This window comes from Hemicordylus capensis, chromosome 1 (assembly GCF_027244095.1).
Source record: "Hemicordylus capensis ecotype Gifberg chromosome 1, rHemCap1.1.pri, whole genome shotgun sequence".
NCBI lineage: Eukaryota > Metazoa > Chordata > Lepidosauria > Squamata > Cordylidae > Hemicordylus > Hemicordylus capensis.
Window position 1 is genome coordinate 435,023,958 of NC_069657.1, and position 20,905 is coordinate 435,044,862.

At 42.0% G+C, this 20,905-nt stretch overlaps 1 protein-coding gene across 9 annotated transcripts in view; it reads left to right on the plus strand.

Annotated features, from left to right (window-relative positions):
• MAP4K3 (mitogen-activated protein kinase kinase kinase kinase 3) overlaps nt 1-20,905 on the plus strand; it is a 122,304-nt gene that overhangs the window by 27,362 nt on the left and 74,037 nt on the right. For all 9 annotated transcript variants that reach the window (XM_053242928.1, XM_053242935.1, XM_053242946.1 and 6 more), the window contains 8 exons: nt 1,030-1,072; nt 1,761-1,833; nt 2,611-2,742; nt 4,843-4,905; nt 4,995-5,076; nt 5,569-5,679; nt 16,801-16,876; nt 19,117-19,175. In XM_053242928.1, coding sequence (XP_053098903.1) covers nt 1,030-1,072; nt 1,761-1,833; nt 2,611-2,742; nt 4,843-4,905; nt 4,995-5,076; nt 5,569-5,679; nt 16,801-16,876; nt 19,117-19,175 — 639 coding nt within the window. The remainder of the gene's footprint in view (nt 1-1,029; nt 1,073-1,760; nt 1,834-2,610; nt 2,743-4,842; nt 4,906-4,994; nt 5,077-5,568; nt 5,680-16,800; nt 16,877-19,116; nt 19,176-20,905) is intronic.

The window sequence follows — 20,905 nt, forward strand, 5'->3', positions numbered from 1 at the left end:
TTTTTTGGTACTGTACTTTTAGTGAAAGAACTTTTGGATAAAGACAAAGGGAGGGTCTAAGGCACAATACCTGGTGCATAAGTGTTGTTTGTTTCTATTTTATAATGTACTGGACAGAATCTAGACTAAGTCCATTGAATTCAGTGGAACTGAAATTAGTCATGGCTAACTTGTCCCAGTTATTTCAGTGCTGCTTAGTCATTGCTTGTTTAGTTTGGATCCTGTCCTCAGTCCTATATTTCACAGTGTTTTATTACATTCAGTTAGGATGTCCACTTGGAGGCATTTACTTTAATTTTTCTTTATATGTGGATAGACAGTGACATGATTGTGAGGCGATTCTCACGATCACCCAAAAGCGGGCTAAGGGAGCCTAGCCCGCTTTTGGGCGGCCGTGTGTTGCAACGGGAGCCTCACGGTTCCTGGTAGCTAGCCCTCAAAAATACCCCTCCCCTAAAACGAGATTAACAGAGCGCTTGCTCCATTAACCATGTCTTTTTGCTTGTGTGTTGCCGCGGCACGTTTTGATACATGAGTAGACCCCTGACCAGGAGGCTGCTTGACCCCGGGAGGCTTGGAGGTCAGGATGTGGGGGATCACGCGGGGGATCCCTGCAGCCCCCGCCGGCTCCGTGATGGAGCTGGCAGTTGTTTGGGTGGCCGATCCAGCCACCCAGGGCTGCCTTCCGGTCGTCTGCGGGGAGAGCGGGCCAAGTCTGCTCTTCCCGCAAACCACCTTCCAGCGAGTCTTACTGATCGCGAGACTCGCCTCATTCTCTTTTGAAGGTGTTTGTATGCCCTCCCCACCCCTATGTATGGTTAAGATAAGATATTTTTAATATGGTGCTTCAGTTTTACTTCTAGTATTATGTCACAGAATACTGTATATTTTTAAAATGAGTTTTATCTTTTATGTGAACCACCCTGATAATTTTGAGCATTAGATAAATATATTTATTATATGTTACAACGTATTAGTGTGATTACACAGCAAAAAACAATTCTGAATTTTTAAACATTTTCTTCAAAGGGAGCAAACATTCTTTTAACTGACAATGGTCATGTGAAATTAGGTGAGTTCCTCCATATTCATTCACTTTTGGATGTTTTTGCAATCTATAACATATTAAAAGTGAAGCATTTAGCGTAGTTTAGTCTGAATAGTGGTCAATTTTACTAGTCATGGCTGAGTCCCATTTGAATTTAATGGGACTTCAGTTAGTCATGTCTTATTTATTTCAGTGCTGCTTAGTCATGACTAACTTTGGTTTCTTCCCCATTGTCAGGATCTCAACTGGTGAAAGTGCAATGCCTTTGGCCACAGTCCAAAGAATTTCTGTGTGTTTGTGTGTGGCGGGGGGGGGATTGAATGCTTTGAGGTTTTTACTGTAGAGCTTCCTCAATTGGAGATAAGCTGCTGTTCAGCTGCTTCTTTTTAAAGGTCTGACTCTTAATGTGTTGGAACTGCTGTACTGAAAAGTGGAAAACTCTGCTTGTACATTCATTTTTCACTTGCATGATTGTACAAGCATTAAAATTTTGTCTTGGTGACAAACAATTTAACTTGGTGAACTTCATGCAATGAAGTATCCATTGCATAAGGTTATTTAAGGAAAAACATGGGAATAAAAGCAGACTATAGACAGTATTCAGAAGGAAGAGACTATGTAAGAATTCAGAAGAAATGGCTTCTCTGTAGACTTAGGTTAAGTGTAATTTCTTGCACCTGTTCCTTTATTTACTGTTTTCAATCTTTTATAGCTGACTTTGGAGTAGCAGCACAAATAACAGCTACAATTGCCAAAAGGAAATCTTTCATTGGAACTCCATATTGGTAATTGTCCTTTATTCATTTAATACAATAGCAGCCATTGCATTACTAGAAATATAAAGGGATACATGTCCAGAACTGGCATTTATATTGAAATGAATGAGGAAATCTTTGTGTACACCAAGCCTTTTACAGATCTGTGTAGAATCCGTGTTTGGATATATAAATTATCTCCTGAATTGTGACTTTTCCTTCCTACTTCTTTTAATTTCAAAGGTTTTGTTAAGTAGGGATTCAAGCTGTATTGAATGACTTGTGCTGAGGCTTCCTAAGCCTAATTAATGCATACAGTATTTGGAGCAAAACTGGGGTTGACAGATTGCCAGAAGTAAAACACACTGTGTTTTAGGTCTTAAGAGCAACTTGATGTGCAGAAATCAACAGGAAAAGCTTTTTATAACATGCAGATAAAGTTTGCTTGCTAATGTCTATGAATCATTCTGTTAAAGTTGGCAGCCTTAAAGGGTGAGGGGAAGAAAAACCTATCCTTGCAGTTGCAAGGGCAATTAAAGTGTAATGAGCAATAGGAATATCAGTGTTGACTGACATCCAGACTAATGTTGTGCATGCTGAAAAACAATGCACAACCCTCAGGGACATGATTCTGGGAAATGCAGTAAGCTGCAGACAGAAGGGCAAAAACTGTCCTTCCCCTGTTGCTTGTGTGAAATATAAGTCCAGATGTCTGCCTCTGACACAGATGAAAAATGGCTGGGATGCATTGACTTGCACAGTGCAGGAAAGAGAACTTCTTTTCAAAATGTTTTCTCTTACTTTTAGGATGGCTCCTGAAGTTGCTGCAGTTGAAAGGAAAGGTGGATATAATCAACTCTGTGATCTTTGGGCTGTTGGAATAACTGCTATAGAACTAGCAGAACTTCAGCCCCCTATGTTTGATTTACATCCTATGAGGTTGGTAATAGTATATAAGGCTATTTAAGGTATATAAGGCTAAAAGTTTAGGCAAAGGTGGTGTGTATGTATGTATGTGTGAACAAAGACAAGTTTTCTTACTGAGAACACAGCCCCAATCCACAGAAACTGTGTGCAGAACCTTTCTATCTGTTTAATAGAATAAATGGCCTACACAGTCATCTTTTGAAAACTCTGCAGAAGGAAGCAGGAAAAGATGGCAGGAGAGATACCAAGACTGGATTGGATCCCCATTCTTAAATGGACAATTGCCATTGTTTAAACATGTCTGTCTCCATTTTCTGTTCTCCTGACACTTGTTTGGGTGTTAGAGTCCAGACCCTGTCTTCTCATTCTCCCAACATCACCACATGCGGTGGTAAAGTTGTCTGCACCAACAATCTGTCAGGGGATGTGCACTCAGAAATTATACATGCAGCCTTGAGCATTGTGTGTGCTGATCTTGCAAGGAGAGTACCTTTTTGCTTGTGTAGGACAGAATTCAGGAAGGGAATCCTTGTACAGATTACCATACAATTGGGGCATTATTGTAAACAATTCAGAGCCATTGGATGGAGCAATATATAAATATAACAAATAAATCTACACTTGGTATTGTGTTTACACAGCTTCAGTCTTAGTTATTTCAACTTTAGATTGCATTGACTTCATTGAGTTTTTGTGATTTACCGTTATTACTATGAATATTTATATACTGCTATTCAACAAAAGTTCTCAAAGAAGTTTACAGAGAAAAATAAATAAGATGATCCCTGTCCCAACAAGGCTCACAGTCTGAAAAGAAACATGAGGCCGACACCAGCAGCAACCTGTGCTTCAGTTGGATAGGGATAGTTGCTTTCCCCTTTCTAAATATAAGAGAACGGGGGGGTGGGGGGGCAGAAGTGGCAGTGGGGAGGAGAGGTGGCTGGGCCTGGAAGCAGAGACTGGGGCAGAATGGGGGGGGGAGAGGTAACCGCCGGCCCCAAAGAGCGCACAGATGCTCTGTGCGGCTGCTTTTCTACTGTTGCAGTAGAATTCTTTTGATTATACCAGTTTCAGATTTTCTACTGGCTAAAGGAAAGTGAACAAAAAGGGAGACAAGGAAAGAGCCCTTTCTAGTACAGTGCTCTTAACTTTGAAGTATAAACATAGTTCTTCCAATTGAAGGCTGTGTATAGACAATAGATATTCGGAAACAAAAACCTGTTCGGCCAGAGACAGAAAAAATGTCTGTCATCCACCCCCCTCCCCAAGACAGAAAAACGAATAGTATACAATGAGCATTAATGGCTCTATCTAGGCCTTTGAAATGGTATTGGATGCAGCCCTGCACCTTGCATTTACAGGATACATTATGCATAGCAGCTCCTACAGGACTCTCTATTATTATTATTATTATTATTATTATTATTTATTTAAATCTGTATTCTGTCCTTAAATTTAAAACAGGGTGCTTTTTTTTTAAAAAAAGCAACCTAAACTTGAGAACAAAGTAAAACAGCAGCAGTTAAACCATTTATTATTATTATTATTATTATTATTAATTACATTTATATCCCACTCTTCCTTCAAGGAGCCCAGAGTGGTATACTACATACTTGAGTTTCTCTTTCACAACAACCCTGTGAAGTAGGTTAGGCTGAGAGAGAAGTGACTGGCCCAGAGTCACCCAGCTAGTTTCATGGCTGAATGGGGATTTGAACTCGGGTCTCCCCGGTCGTAGTCCAGTACTCTAACCACTACACCACACTGGCTTTGCATCACAGGTTTTAAGATCCTGGGAGAACATAAACGCCCAGAGTGCAGGATTGCATCCATTATCTACACACTCCCAAGGTTTCAGAAAGGTACTGCAACCATCCACTAAAGACTATCTGAATGCCTAAAAAATATTGCCTCCTTTTTAATTTTTAGAGGGATAAAAGAAGGATAAAAATCTATAATCAGTTTTTATTCTGCTCTGTCTGCTTAAGTTGCCATGATCCAGTGACAGGTTTTTTTACTACTAAAGACTAATGCATTCCTGCTCCTCTGGATGTAGAACTATGTCATTGGTTTTTTAGTGCTTAAGCTGCAAGTCTTCTTCTTAATTTTCAGAGCACTCTTTTTAATGACGAAAAGCAACTTTCAGCCTCCCAAGCTAAAGGACAAAATGAAATGGTAAATACCTTAGCTATATAGTTACATTGTTTTGATTATTGTGTTCATTGAATGAATGGCTTCCTAAAGTTTGCCATTTCATTTTAAAGGTCAAATAGCTTCCATCATTTTGTGAAAATGGCACTTACAAAGAATCCTAAAAAAAGACCTACTGCTGAAAAACTATTACAGGTAGAACTCATTTATTGTTTTCCAACAGTTTTTAAATTTCAAACTATGACTCTTGTTGAAGAAATCTTCCCTAGGAGGGGTGGACTGGTTGCACATACACACAGGATTGAAGTGGAACTGTGGTTGTTGTGTGGCCAGTTGGTGGGGGCTTCTTGTTCTGTTCTGCTGGATCAGTTGGTTCAGTTTGATGCTGTGTTGAGGTCCTGTAGGACCCTCCTTCTTTTCCATGTGTTTTTTGCTTCCCTTTGCTCTTCTCTCCTTAAGCACATGCAGTTGTGTGGCTTCTGTCTTCTTTTTTCTTTTAGTTTGCCTGTTGCTCATGCTTAGGAGAAGGAGCACTGCTGAGTGAACTACATGTCTCTGCTAATCTTGGGGAGGCTTAAGGCAGTTTTTCTATTGGCTTAAGGGATCTCTCTGAGAATATTTTGAGAAACCAGTGTTTATATTAAAATTTTCAAATCTCACACATTGTCTTTTTTTTTTTTTTTTTAGCATCCTTTTGTTACTCAGCCCTTGAGTCGAACCCTGGCTATTGAGCTTTTGGATAAAATGAATAATCCGGATCATTCCACTTACCATGATTTTGATGATGATGATCCTGAGGTAGGAGAACTCTGTGTGGCTCTACATCCAAATCTCTAATTGCTGTTATATTCAAGACACCTTTGCTATATATCAAATAATTCTGATTTTTCATCATCTCTGGCATGGAGAAATTCCAGGCGATAACAACTTAATATTGTTATAAGATAATATATAAATACAGATTCTATAAGGGCTCAAAGTGTATTGCATACATTATTTTACAGCAGCCCTGTGAGGCAGGCCATTACTAAGTTATGTAGCGTACTTGGTGTGTGTAAAATATATATTTTATATTGTACATTGCCTTGGGCATTTCTTTTGGGAGATGTATTTCATAATACGATAAATAATAATCCATATTGCCAGTGGGAAGTGGGGCTCAGGCTGAGAAAGTGAGCGAGGATTGCTCAAGCCCACACACTGACTATATGGTTGAGCTGAGATTTGAACTGAGCCCTTCTGGACTCTTGCTCTTTATCCACTGTGCTACATCAGCCTTCTTAGTAGGACTTGTTGAACCCAAGGATAGCAAGACTTGTGTTCACCAGACATTGACGGGCATTGTTCATCCCTACAAAAACAGTTAAGGAAAAACATACATATATACATACATACATAAGATCTGGTCTGTTGAATCCATTAGAATGGGTTCTGCACCTGCATGGAAGCCTCTCGATATGGAGTACCATAGCTCCTTTTCTGTACTTTCGCCCCACCCCACATGACTACATGGCTATTTAAGGCGGGAGGAGCACAAGAACCTCAGTTCCTTTATGACCACTGTAGCGATCACTTCCTCCATCACTGCGGCTCCTTCGTTCTGGTTCCTTGTCTTCATGAGTTCTTTTTTAAAAAATTATTCAGTATTTGGTCTTTGGACTGTTAATCAACTACGTTTTTTGGAAATTCTTACAGCTTAGATGATAGATTGGACGGATAACTAGGCTTGATTTGGACCAGAGCACAGATAACGACAACAGACCTCCCCAAATGCTCCGAAAAAGAGATAGAGAAAAAGACTTTCAAATGCTGTCCAAAATGTAACTCAAAATAACCCTCACAAGATGGGCATGACTTGTGTTTACTTTGTTTGGGGGAGGTGCATGTTACCTCCACTTGTACAGTCTGCCCATCATTCTCTAAACAACCTCACCAAAACAGAGAACTTCATCTAAGGGCAGCTCTCTACGATGATGTTTTAAGTCCCCCAGGTCTGTCTAAGGAGGGTGCACAGTCATCCAGAGAAGGAAGTTCGAGGGCTGAGGTAAAATCCCAGTCTAAACCCTTGACATTGAAGTTTAAGTCTTTGCAGATGCTGAAGCAGCATGGAAATAGAGTGGCAGATGCGTTGGCACCTGCCAAGAAAAAGACCTCAACATCGAATGCTACCCTGTCCCCTTCATCAGTGCAAGAGGTAGTGTTTGTGTTGGCATAGAAGCCATCGACACCGGAGGATTTGGCACCAAAGACACTGGCACAAGATCATTCTGTATCGGCGTCGAGAACCCCATCAACAAGTGTCTTGCTGGCTTCCACTTTGACATCAAGACAGCATATTGTGCCCTTGGTATTGATGCATCTACCCTTGACGCAGAGACTTTCGACACCGATATCTCTCCAACCATTGACATCAGAACCACCTCCAATGCTGAAAGCGATCTCCTTGTCCCCAGCACCTATGCCAATAAGATCCCCATCGACGCCAAGAACCAATGCACCAGTTTCAACTTTAAATACTCCAGTAATAGGAGATGCTGTAACACCTCGGTTGGCGATTGCATTCAAAGTCAAAGACGATGAAAACCAGAACGGATCAACTACATTGGATCCTAATACAGCCCAGTCGCTGTTATTGATGCTGGACTCTGCTGCTACTACCCCCTCAAATTTCAGAGGTTTCCCTCAGAAAGAGAAACTCTCCTTCCGCCAACAGAGCCTGTTTCTACCCCATCCTGCACGTTGACTGCTGCACAGCTGGAAACTTCAACTGCGTGGCATATCTGTGGTTTCACTCATCACACATCCCATTCCTCTCATACTGTATCGTTTGGCCAGACTTCTCCAGGTCTAGCATATGATTATGAGAAAGATAGACCATGGAAAATTTCTGGATTACATAAACAGAATCCCCAAACACATGCTTATACCCAAGCACTTCCTGTGCTTACTCTGACTGGTGGAGACGTCACTATGCCTATACACCCTCTGGTGTCGATGACAGGGGCAACAACTCAAACTTTACCAGTTCTGACAGCTAATGTAACAACTCAAACGTCATTGGTCTTACCACCAGCTGAACCTATTTTAGCTACAAAACCAACTCAGACTAAAGGGTTCCAACTTCAATCAGTAGCTATTCAAACAGATCCTTGGGAACCAATGATGCCCACTCCTACTCAGCCAGCCCCAATGGATCAACAGCCTCTCTCCTTGTCAGATCCTTCTAAACAAAGTCACCACGGTTTTTCAGATTTTAAGTCTGATACAGGAACTATCGATCCAAATCTCTCTCCTGATGTGACTGCACCAACACATGTTTCCTCCAGCTGAGAAAATGAAAGCCTATCATGTTCATCTTAAAGATATGGCTGCGGCACTGGGCTTAGACATTAAGTCCCAGTTAGCCACTGAGGATGACACGGTATATAATTTTATGGGCAAGTCCTTGGTGCAACCTGTGGCTCTGCCTCTGTTACCAGTGATCTCCAAAGCATCACAGTGTGCATGAGAAGTGCCACATACTTCAACCCCAACTTCAAAAAGAGTGGAGGGATTTTACAGGGTGCAGGAACAGGAAAACACCTACTGATTGAAGCACCCAGTGCCTAACTCCCTTGTTATAGACTGTGCAACTTCTGGAAGGTCAGGTAGACGCCACACCACTCCTGCCGACAAAGAGGGCTGGAAGTTGGATGTCTTAGGCAGAAAAGTATATTCAACATCATGTTTATCTGTCAAGATTGCCAACCATTCAGCATGCACAGCAAAATATTATTACTGCCTCTGGGAGAATTTAGGACAAGAATTGGACACTCTCTCCCCAAAGGAATTTAAAGCCCACTTTAAGAAAGTGCTGCTAAAATCAGCAGAGGTTACCAGGCAACAGCTCAGTACCGCAAAACACTTGGCAGTCAGAATCAAGAGCAATGAATACCTCCATCACCCTAAGGCAACATGCATGGCTTCACTCTGTATCTCTTCAAGTTGATATGAAGGACAAAATTGAGGGTCTCCCATTTGATGGAAAAGGCCTGTTCTCTGAACAGACTGATACAGCCATGGAGAAGTTTAAAAACTCAAAATTTACCTCCAAAACATTTACTTCTGCTTCTACCACTTCTTATCCGGCAAAAGCAAATAGGCGCAGGTGCAGAACCCATTCTAATGGATATCAATGGATCTCTGCCAGATCATTAGTTACAGGTGAGCAACCGATTTATATATTTTAAGTATGTAGATGTCTTGCTGCTTTATATACGGTTACATATTAAGTTTTCTCTATATATTTTAAATCTTTTTTTAAAAAAATGTGTAATTTTTAAAAAAATGATAAATAAAATGTGCAAGAGAGTAAAATGTACAATGGACCCAACTTCTCTCCTGCCCCGAAAGCCCAGGGCATAGCTGGACTGAGATGCCATGCTTCAGCCACACCAGCACTTCTGCAGCTGGCTGGAGTGGTCACAACATCTTTCAGCTAGCGGTAGATAGTACGCCACAGCAGCCATCAATTTCTTTGTTGCCAGCAGTTTCAGAAGGTCTTGCACAACATCTCCATGTTACACAGTATGTTTGCATAAATACATATATAAACATTTCACTTGTGTAAAAATTAAATATTTTTACACAAGTGAAATGTTTATATATGTATTCAGATCAGAAATTCCTTGATTTCTGTTTTTTGTCAGATTGGATTCAGAACTCCCCAAACCATTGTTCCAAGCCTTTGCAATGAATAAACAGTTAATACAATTTTTATTGTTAAAAATAAATAAATCACCTAATAAAAATGTAAACTATATTAAGCATTTTGCTATGCATTCAGGATGCAGTTCTGAAGTTACTTAAGTTACTCTTTATACACTGAGCTGTAGGCACATGTTAGCTGCCACAAGATCAGCCTAAATGTTTCCAGAAAGTTTGGAATCAAATTATTACTACACCATTGATTAGAGTATTTGGGGTGCCTTCTCATGAGCTTTTATAAACTAGCTTTCTGAAACTGTAATACAAGTATCAGACTCCTTATTAAAATAAGCCCTTCTGATCTTTTTGATTGACAGATCATCAGGGTACCACTTAGCAATATTAAAGGTAAATCCTCAGGAGCTCATTAGTATGTGGTGCTTTCTTAGCTGTCTTAGGCTGCTTTACCCTTTGGGAAGCATCCTGAAGCTTAGTTGGATTTAGTCCCTGTAAAACTGGCCAAGGTAAATATATTAGATTATTGTAGGGCTATTGTAATTGTCTGCTCTAATCTCCTCTATAACACAACCTTCGACTACCTCTCTTTCAACCCTTATAGCTTTTTGATCTTTAAGGTGATCCATGTTGCCTCACAAAGTGGGTTCTACGCCAGTAACCCCCGCGGAAGAATTCTTCAGCTCCTCAAGGCGCTCTTGACTCCGACCACCACGCACGAGGTGCATTTGTTGTTTCCGGTGGTTAGAGAACCCATTGATCAGTTCCTTCTTGACCGCTGTGGTGGTCACCTCCTGAAGGATTTGTTCCTTGATCAAACTCTGTTCCTGTGATAAATTATTGGTATAGTTTTCCCGGGTTTTTGGACTCGGACAGTTTAACGTTTCTCTTCTTGATCATGCTTAAGATTGGCACTAATGGACAGTAAAAAAAACCTTTAAAAAAATGTACTACTTGTAGAGGGACTCTTCCCTCCTCAGGCATGATTGGTGTTGAATTTGTTTGGGTGAACATCATAATGTTAGAGCCTACAAGATTTTTGTCATTCTTGAAATGAACAACAAAAAGCTTGGAACTTCGACTTAGAGCGGCGTTATACAAAAAACCTGTTCAGACCTCCAACACTGATGCTGTGGTTGCCAGTACCTTCAACTTCAACATCTTCGATGTCGGTTGATAGTCAACCTTTGGGATCGAGGTCAATGTCAGAGTCTTTATCAAAAGGAGAATCTCAGACCCACCATGCAGAGAAAGAGCACTCTGAATTTATGTTTAAGAGGCCTGAAGATGTCAACGAGCGCGGGTATCTCTGATGTGATAAAAAATGGAGCACCAGTGGGATAACTTTCCTATCTGCTCAGGGTCAAAGCATAGACACATCTTGACATCGACACCTGACCCAACATTGAGGGACAGTTTTCATTCCAAATCTTCAAGTTCAACTACCACACCACCTATGACGGCGGGTTCGGGGAAATGTCCCCATACACCCTCACCTCTGCAGTTCAAGTCAAAAAACACAAGTATCCCCTTGAACATTGACATCATTGTCGATATAGGGTCCAACTTGGACACCAACCCTGATATTGATTGTTGCAACTTATAGCTTTTGATATTGACGATGATGTCGGTATCGACACCAGTGTCTATGATCCTTGTCTCAAGTTTGCCTCTTTCAATTCCAAAGGCACAGGTAACCCCACAATGGGATGTTGCAGGCAACTCCCATGCTTTGCCTATCATTGTGGATTTCTCACCTGAGTATTCCCCAGCCAATTCTAACCCGGACAAAGGTTCTAATTTGTGTGAAAAAGGACAGTCTTCTAAAGAAGCCTCCCCGGCTGTACCTGTGCCAGATAATACTACTACTAAGAACTTGGAGTCATTGATGGGTTGTACATAATCCAATCCATAATCCACCCAATCAGGATCCATCTTCAGAGGTTTCTCAATGCATAGTTTAGATGGAGATGAGGAAATAGAAGCAACTCGTATCCCCAAAACCCCTTCCAACTCCTACCATACAGGAAGAGGTTCAATCTTTGCTGGAAAAGCAGGCAATAGAACCAGTTTATCAAAGGAAAGGTTTCTACTTGAGATACTTTCAGATTCCCAAGAGGAATGGAGGCCTCCGTCCCATCATAGACCTATGTCACCCAAACTGGCAGCAGCTTCTCCAAGGTTGCAGGCAGGAATCTTTCTCAGCCCTATCTTGGAGATGCCAGGGAGGGAATTTTGCACCTAGATGGACTTCCCAGAGCAGATCCATCCCCTAAGGGACATATCTTATAGTGCAATTGTCTTGTGAAAACAAGACAATTCTGAATGATAAACTTACAAGGCATTGTTCCCCTGCTAGCCAAAGAATGGCTTGTGACGTTGGACTTAAAAGTCCAATATGCCATTGGCTTATCCGTGGTGCCTCACATATTTACAGAATGCATGAGCACAATAATAGCACACCTAGGGACTCAAGGTATAACCATCTTTCCATTCCTGGATCACTGGGTAGTGACATCACCCAATAAGGAATCTCCTAGATTCAATATATCTTAGGTCTTCTAAAAGAACCTGGAATCCAGGTAAACTGAAAAAAGTCAAACTTACAACATCAAAGGAGAATATAATACATAGGGGGTGTCTTGGACACAAGGACAAGAAGGGCCTACCTCCTAGAGGACAAAAGGTTCTTGATTGTACACTTAATCTCCACATTTACAGCCAATCCGAAACAAAGGGCAGGAATCATTCATAGATTCTTAGGTTTGATGGCATCTTGTACAGCCACAGTAAAGCATACGAGGTTAAGGATGAGGCAACTCCATATTTGTCTTCATGATGGTGTTCAGACTGAACGTGGACAGCCAGAACATGTGGCTGACACTTCCAGCCCTAGTACTTTGGTCCTCAGTAGTGGACCAACCTGCAGTCTCTGTCCAAGGATAAGATCATAAGAATAGCCCTGCTGGATCAGGCCCAAGGCCCATCTGCATCCTGTTTCTCACAGTGGCCCACCAGATGTTCCTTTCCAACTTCCAACTCCTTCAATAACTGTAACAGACATCTCATTAAAAGGTTGGGGAGTCCATTGTGCACGATACCATGCTCAAGGGAAATGGACCCCACAATAAAACTCTCTACACATAAGTTTTCTGGAACTAATAGCAGTGCTATATGCACTTGGAGTCTTTCTTCCACTAATTAAAAAAACTGCATTGTACAAATCCTTCTAAACAATATAACAGCAGTTGCGCATCTCATTTGTCAAGAGGAGATGGTCTCCTGATCTTTATGCAATCTAGCAATTTAGCTGTGAAGCCTGCACCATGGTATACTCCCAATGGCCCTTCACATCAAAGGAGTGGACAACTCCCTGACAGAAGACACTCTCAGCGCTCTTGAACTTCTTCCAGCAATATGAATCGGAGATAAACCAGGAGATTCTCCGTAACCTCTTAAAAAGTGGGGAACCCCCCTGAAAGACTTATTTGCAGCACAAAACAGCGAGAAATGCAGACTTTACAGAGCAGGTCTGGGGAAAGACTCATTGGGGGATGCCTTCCAAATGCCATGGAGGCAAAGCCTCTATTACCTCTTCCTTTTGTTTCCTCTATTATCCAAAATAATGAGCAAGATTCTTATGGAGGAGACACAATGCATTCTACTTGCCCTATAGTGGCTTAGACAACCATGGTTTCACATATGCTCTGCTTGTCACAGGGACAACACTACTGACTTCCTCCCCATCAGAATCTGTTGTACCAGGGAGAGGGTCATATCTTCCACTACAACCTCCAAGTGCTAAACCTGACAACATAGAAGCTCAACATTTAGAGAACATCCCCCTAAACAAAAGGAAGGAATCAACAAGACACAATTATAAATGCAAATGGAAGAGATTCACACACTACGCAGCAACTAAGGGGTTTGATGCCTCTAAAGCCTCTATCCGAAAGATTTTTATACTTAATTCACCTAAAGAACTCTGGCTTGTCAAATGCCCCCATAAAAGTCCATATGGCTGTACTCTCAACAATTGCTTTGTTGAGACAATTGTGACACCTATTGTTGAACAATAGGTGAATAGCTTTGTACCTGACAAGAACTTGGTTCTTTGAGAAAGTATTTCAAAAGTAGTAGAAGTGGCTGTAAAGATAATTTGGACTTTGGAGCATGTGGATTAATGTTACTTTTTGAAGACAGCTTTCCACTTGAGAAAGACCTACATCGAAGCGGAGGTCACTGGGTCACCATTGTAGATGTGTGGACTTATTTATTTATGTAGTACATCAATCTCCACACTATGGACTTCATTATTCCTCTTACGCTATATATTTGTTTCATTGATTGCTATCTTTTCCAATTGTTTTTGTCTTGTTTTAGATTGTATATATTTTCAATTATAGATCGTGTTTAGTTTGGTGGGAGATCTTGTTGTTTCTTGATGATTTTCACTCTCAACAAGACATCTGGGGAAGGATGCACGGTCTGTTTTCTCTCATCCTGATTCGAAAAGGTTCTTGAAAGGGATCAGTGACTTGTTCTTTCCCCCAGTTAGATAGCCTGTTGAACTCTGGAGCCTTTTGTTGGTCCTTTCTGCACTAATATAGCCTCCCATTGAACCTCTAGCCTGTACTTCACTTAGGTTATTCTCTAAAGACCACTTTCTTAGTGGCCATAAAATCAGCAAGGAGAGTCAGCAGACTAACAGCTCTTAGGATTAACTCTCCTTGCACAAAGTTCTTTCCAGCCAAAATTGTTATGAGGACAGATCCAATCTTTAAACCTAGGTAATCTTGGAATTTCACATAAACCAAGACAAACTCTTACATTCTTTCTTCATGAACCTATCTACTCCTCTGGAGAAGTCAGTGCACTCCATGGATGTCAGATCTATTCTTTACTATATGGAAAGAACAAAAAGTTCCAGAAAATCCCATAGACTACTCATCTCCTTTTAAGGGAAAGGAAAAAAGACAACCCATCTCCAGACAAAGACTTCACACTGACTAGTTGAAGTTATTTTCATGTGCTACAACATACAGGTTAAGCCTCCGTCTAGAGTCAAAGCACACTCTATGAGAGAAATGGCTACATCAGTAGCTCATATGTCTGAAATAAGTATGATGGACATTTGCAAAGCAGCAGCATGGTCTTTAGACCTTCCTTAAGAATTATGCTGTGGACATCTGCTCAGCGGCAGAGGCCTACTTTGGTCAGACAGTTCTAAAGAAGGTGCTCTGACTACATCCTAGCAGCCACTTCCATTCAGATCACCAATCACCCATTTTGTGAGGGATCACCTTAAGATAATCAGGTTGCTTACCTGTAAGGTCATCTTTGGTGATTAATGTTCACTCACAAGACCTGCCCGGCCTTTCCCACTTCTAGGATGCTTCTACGGTAATAATCACTTATCTGTCCCCATTCCACGGGTCCTCATAGCGGTCGTTCAGGAACTGAGTAACGGGTGCTTTAACTGCCCCCCCCCCAAAAGATATGCCTCATGGGTAGAGTCAAGTACCTTGAGGAGCTATAGAATTTTTCCTCAGGGGTTACTGCGCAGGCGTAGAACCCATTTTGTGAGTGATCATGGATCACCAAAAGATCAGCCTGTTACAGGTAAGGAACGTGGGTTTTTTGCTAAAGTGTAATTTCTAGAGTAGTACCCGCTTGTATTTTTTTCACATCTTCACATTGCACCCATATCAAACAACTAAGTGCAGAAGTGCAAATACACACTTTAAAAACAACAACCTCAATCTCCCTATCTGCTTGCTTCTGTTCATCCAATTTAACTTTGTATCTTTCTTGCCCAAAGAGCTTTCACCAAACGATACTTCAGCTGTAGCAGTGTTACTAGAGAAAATGGCAAAGAGGAGGTACATGAGCTGATGTAGCATAGTGGCAAAAAGACAGAGCTATGAGTTGGGAAGTCTCTGGTAGGGGTTGCACAAACCAATTTTTGCAGTTCGGTTTGAATTCAGGCTGAATTCGAACTCAACCACTGGTCCATGAACTGGTTAGGTCAAACAGACCAGCTGTTCCATCAAACTGGTTTGACCCGGTTCAGTGCTCCGAAGGGCTATGCTTGCAATGGGGGAAAGCTTCTAAGGGCAGCGAAAAGGCACCTTTAAAAGTAGGTGCTTACCAAGTCCGCCAGCAACCACTCCTTACCCCAACACTCCCCCCAGTAGGGATGTGCATCCCTCCGAACCGGTCCGGATGGGCACGGGGGGGGGGTTGTAGCTTTAAGGGCGGGGGGTAGTACTTCCCCCCCCGGCGCTGTAGTTTTTGTAAAAGTTTCTGGGGCGGCAGTGTTCCTCCCTGCCGCCCCTGGCCCCGTCGTCAGCCTTCCATAGCTCAAATGCGCCACACGCATGCGCCCGTTCTGGCGCGCGTGCGCACTCGCTGTCACCGTGCGCACTCTCCGTACATGTCACACGAGCAGAGTGGGCTCAGTTCAGTTCAGTTGTGGAACAGCCTTTCTTTCCTGGAGGTCGGTTCAGTTTGCAATCAGACCGTCGAACTGGCCCAGTTTGTTGTGGACCAGTTCAATGTTGAGTGGTTCGTGCACATCCTTAGTCCCTGGTTTGAATCTCCCCTCTGCCATAAACTCACTAGGGGCCTTAGGCAATATGGGAGTAATAATTACCATTTAACTTTTTTTATTATAGCAAGGTAATGCATGTGAAGTGCTTTAAACACTTTCATAGGAACATAGGAAACTGCCATATACTGAGTCAGACCATTGGTCTATCTAGCTCAGTATTGTCTTCACAGACTGGCAGTGGCTTCTCCAAGGTTGTAGGCAGGAATCTCTCTCAGCCCTATCTTGGAGAAGCTGTGGTGGTGGTGGTGCAATTCTTGCTCATCTCCCCTGCCCCCACGAAGCATTCCCTGCAACCCACCTATTTCCAGAGAACATTTCTGGGGGTAGGGGAGATAAGTGAAAAACACACACATGCCCCCATGGGCATGCTTGCTGTGTTTATTCCAAAATGCAGCACCAGCACTCCATTGGAAGAGCTGGTGCTTCTGTAGTCAGGATATCAGTCTTTAAGTATCAGTCTGTTTCTGTTTTCATTGGTTGTTGGCCACCTTGAACAATTGAGCATAAAGACGGGATATCAATATTTTAGGAAAATCTAATAGAGGCAAAGAGAGCAGCTGTGTGTTCACTTGCTAAACTATACTCTTAATATAATATTTTTCTAGCCTCTTCTTGTGCCTCATAGAATTCACTCAACAAGTAGAAATGTGAGAGAAGAAAAAACACGCTCTGAAATAAACTGTAAGTACGTAAGCACATTTTAAATTTAATTGTGGGTATGTCTTCTGTAGCCATACATGTAGCAGTTACCATGTATCTTACTTTAGGTATCCTCTCCTAACTGCAAAATAACCTACTGTGGAACTGTAGAAGGGATGTTGGAGCTGAGGTACATGGAAGAATTCTAGTGGGCAAGGGAGAAGAAGGGATAGGAAACTGAAGAGTGGAGCAGCTCCATAACTAGCTGTTGAGAGGCCAATCTGGCCACCTTTTTATCGTGTCACTCTAAGCACTAACTTGTCACTTACGAATAGGGAGTTCAGTGGGACTTACTCCCTGGTGAGAGAGTAAAGGTTGCAGCCTTTGAAGGCAGCACTTTCAACAAACACTGAATTATTAATCTTGTAATGCTATTCTCTGCAATCATAAAGGCTAATATTTTTGTCTTTAAATGAAACACCATCTTGGGTGTATGTGCATGCGTGTGTGTGTTCGTGTATGGGTGGGTGGCAGTCATGGCCATGTAGTAAACTTGTGTCTTTTGTTTTTCCTTTTTAAAAAAGCACATGCACATTGCAGGTAGCCATGATGACCCATTGTAAAAAAAATGCAGACATAACTGTAGTGGGGGGTAATTTTCTTCTTAGGACCAACTAAACATCAGAAATGAGTAAGCATGATTTGAACTGGAAGGCTTGCTTATTATTTTGTAATGTTTTAGTTAGTCCCAAGAAAGGTAGTGTGCTTCTGTTTGTGGATATTATGCCATTATTAGAGCTTCAGCCCACAACATCCATAGTATCACTCTAAGCATGAGGTGTTTGCCTAGGTGGGAGCTGGTTGGACTGACCCTCTCCTTCTGCTCCTCTCTGCTCCCCACACCCATCAGTAATCAAAACTGATCCTGCTGTGGCAAACTAAACACAGTACTACTGGTTGGCTGCTTCTCTGTTCTTCACTATAGCAGAGGAAGAGCAGCGGAAACAAACACAGGAACTAGCTCTGCTGTGTTTGCCCAACCAGGCAGTAGCTACTCTGTGCTGATGCAGATAAGAAAGTATTAAACATTCTGTGTTTGTTCACTCCTCCAGGAGGGCTTGAGTTTAAATGCATGAGTAAAGTATTGAGAGTATTTGAGACCTCACAGAAATTAACACTGAGGGTAATTACGGACCTCAGATACCATCCTTATAATAGTATCTCTCAAAATAGAGTTATGTTAATGCCTGGGAAAGACATCTCATATTTCTTTGCATTGTCCAAACTCTTTTAAATTTTACATTCCATTATGGCAAAAGCATTAGGAGAACCTGGAATGATGATGTCTGTGAAACCCATAGTCATTGTAGCAACATCTTTACTGAGAAAGACCTAGACAATGGATGTCTAGAAGTTTGGTTTTTGTCATGGCTTTAACCTTTAAGTCTAGCTAGAGATAAAATTAGTGTGATGAGATAAGGAGTGACCATGGCGGACTTAAAGGAAGCTGTCCGAGATAGGACAGCATGGAGTGCAGTGATCCATAGAGTGACTGAGAGTTGGACAAGACTGAATGGGGAGAGAGAGAGAGAAAGTAGCTAGATTTTTAAAAACCTTTAAATATCTTAGCTTTTTGTTGGCCGTACTTGCTTGGAACTGACCAAAATTCTTCCACGGGATTCTGTTTCCTTAGTGCTGCTTAGGAACATAGGAAACTGCCATATATTGAGTCAGACCATTGATCTATCTAGCTCAGTATTGTCTTCACAGACTGGCAGCGGCTTCTCCAAGGTTGCAGGCAGGAATCTCTCTCAGCCCTATCTTGGAGAAGCCAGGGAGGGAACTTGAAACCTTCTGCTCTTCCCAGAGCAGCTTCATCCCCTGAAGGGAATATCTTGCGGTGTTCACACATCAAGTCTCCCATTCATATGCAACCAGGGTGGACCCTGCTTAGCTATGGGGACAAGTCATGCTTGCTACCACAAGACCAGCTCTCCTCTCCATCTTTTGTGGGATGATGATTTAAAGCCTTTGGAAAAATGAGTGCCAATCTCTACTGTATATTATTTATTATGGGCAGCATCCAGACTGTTAATCGTGACTTCTGTAACTCTCATTAATTCCAACAGAAGTTAGTAATGACTGACTGGTCTGGATGCTGCTCCATGTTAAGTTTTACCCACAAAACACTGTACATGAATTACAGCCCTGTCCTTTATCTCACATCCTTTGACCATGTCTCCTTTTTCTTTGACCTAATTTATCTTTTGATTCTTTAATAGTTGGCCAAGTAAAATTTGATCCACCTTTAAGAAAGGAGACAGAACCTCATCATGAGTTTGTAAGTAATACAATTGTATGTGGGGTGTCACATGAAACAGTCCCATGTAGATGGTGAAAAAAATCTGATTTGTTGAATAAAATTGGAGGAAGCAAAGAAGGAGGAGTCCTGAGAACTTGCCTGTCATTCTGTATAACGTGCATTTGTTCAAGACATAAACACTACTTGTTTCACAATCTGTGTAATTGTCCTGGATTTTGGGGATCTTCTAAAAGTTAATTGGACATCAGATCTGTCAGTCTTCTTCCATGAATTTAACCCCGCTCAATATCCCATAGGTATATATTTGGCATTCTAAGTCAAATATGTGTTAAAGGTATTTTGAACATACCTCCCTAACAATATTTATCAATAGGTGATGGAACAGCTTGTTAATGAAGTGGGGACCACTTTGCTTGTGATGTGAGAGAACCTCTGCCCTCTTGTCCTGATGCAACAAGGCCCTGTAGTCATGAAACAGTAGACCAAAGTTTACATAACTGTAATTTAATTATGAAGGCTTTGCCTCAGATTATTACAGGCCACAAACTTGTTTACGTATGTCTCGTGTGCAGCCTACACTTCTTGAAACACCACAGATACCGCATTAGTTGAGGTTTCTTACATATTATCTGAATTTCTCTTTGTAGTGCTTTTCTGTATGTTGTGCATCGTTTGATCATTCACCCGCTATGTACACTGTCTTTTAACTACTTAAAAGACCACTGCTACCACTTATACAGATCGAGAATCCTTTAACCGGACTCCCAAAATCCAGAAAGCTCCAAAATCCGGACACCACGCCGAGAAAAACAAACAAACCCTGCCTGTATTTTCTTCTTGGATTCTCAACCTGTAGCTTCAACCACTCACAAAACCCCCAAACCAATCCCAGCCCCAACTCAGCAGCTAACAGTGACAAAGCAGCAAATGCTCCCAAACTAAGCAGTCCCCGCAACTCACAGAGAGGCAAAGCAGCACCCGCAGCTCTGTCTGTAATGGCAGTTGCCTGGCCCCTCCTCAGCCTTGGCTCTTCTTCCCTTCCCACATGGATGGGCACTTTGCTGGCGGCATTTAAAAGGGCATTTAAGGGCACTTGCAGGCAGGGCAGGGGCCAGGGAGGCAAAGCAGCACCCAGGGCTCTGTCTGCAATGGCACTCCGAACAGGGGAAGAGCCTTCCTTTGGCGTGGAGCCAAGCCGGTTTTGTGAATGGAATTGCACTGCAACTCACACGCTTCTCAAGCTGGTCTGTGAGAAGGGAAGGAGGGGAAGCGGGAAGGAGCTTGGCTGGAAGGCGGGAAGGAACTTCAGGGGTTGTTGGAGGAAAAAAACCCAGTAACCTTTCAGGCCCAAGATATCTCATTTATGAACATATTCCGAAATCCAGAAGACTCCAGAACACCTCTGGTCCCAAGCAGTCCGGATAAAGGATTCTCGACCTGTACATGTTAATCTTTCTCATGGCTCAGGTCAGTGGACTCAGCAGGGAAGGAGGGATAGTAGCGGTAGTGAAAAGCATTTGTCTGCACCCACAGGTGAAGGACAGAAGAGACCTAGATAATGACCTGGGATAAAACAGGCCCCAGATTTTATTCAGGTTTCAGAACAGGTTGTGTAAGAGCAGAAACCATGACAAAGATGAATATTTATATGCCACTTTTCAACAAAGTTCCCAAAGTGTTTTACATACAGAAATAACAAATAAATAAGATGGATCCCTGTCCTCAAAGGGCTCACTATCTAAACACCA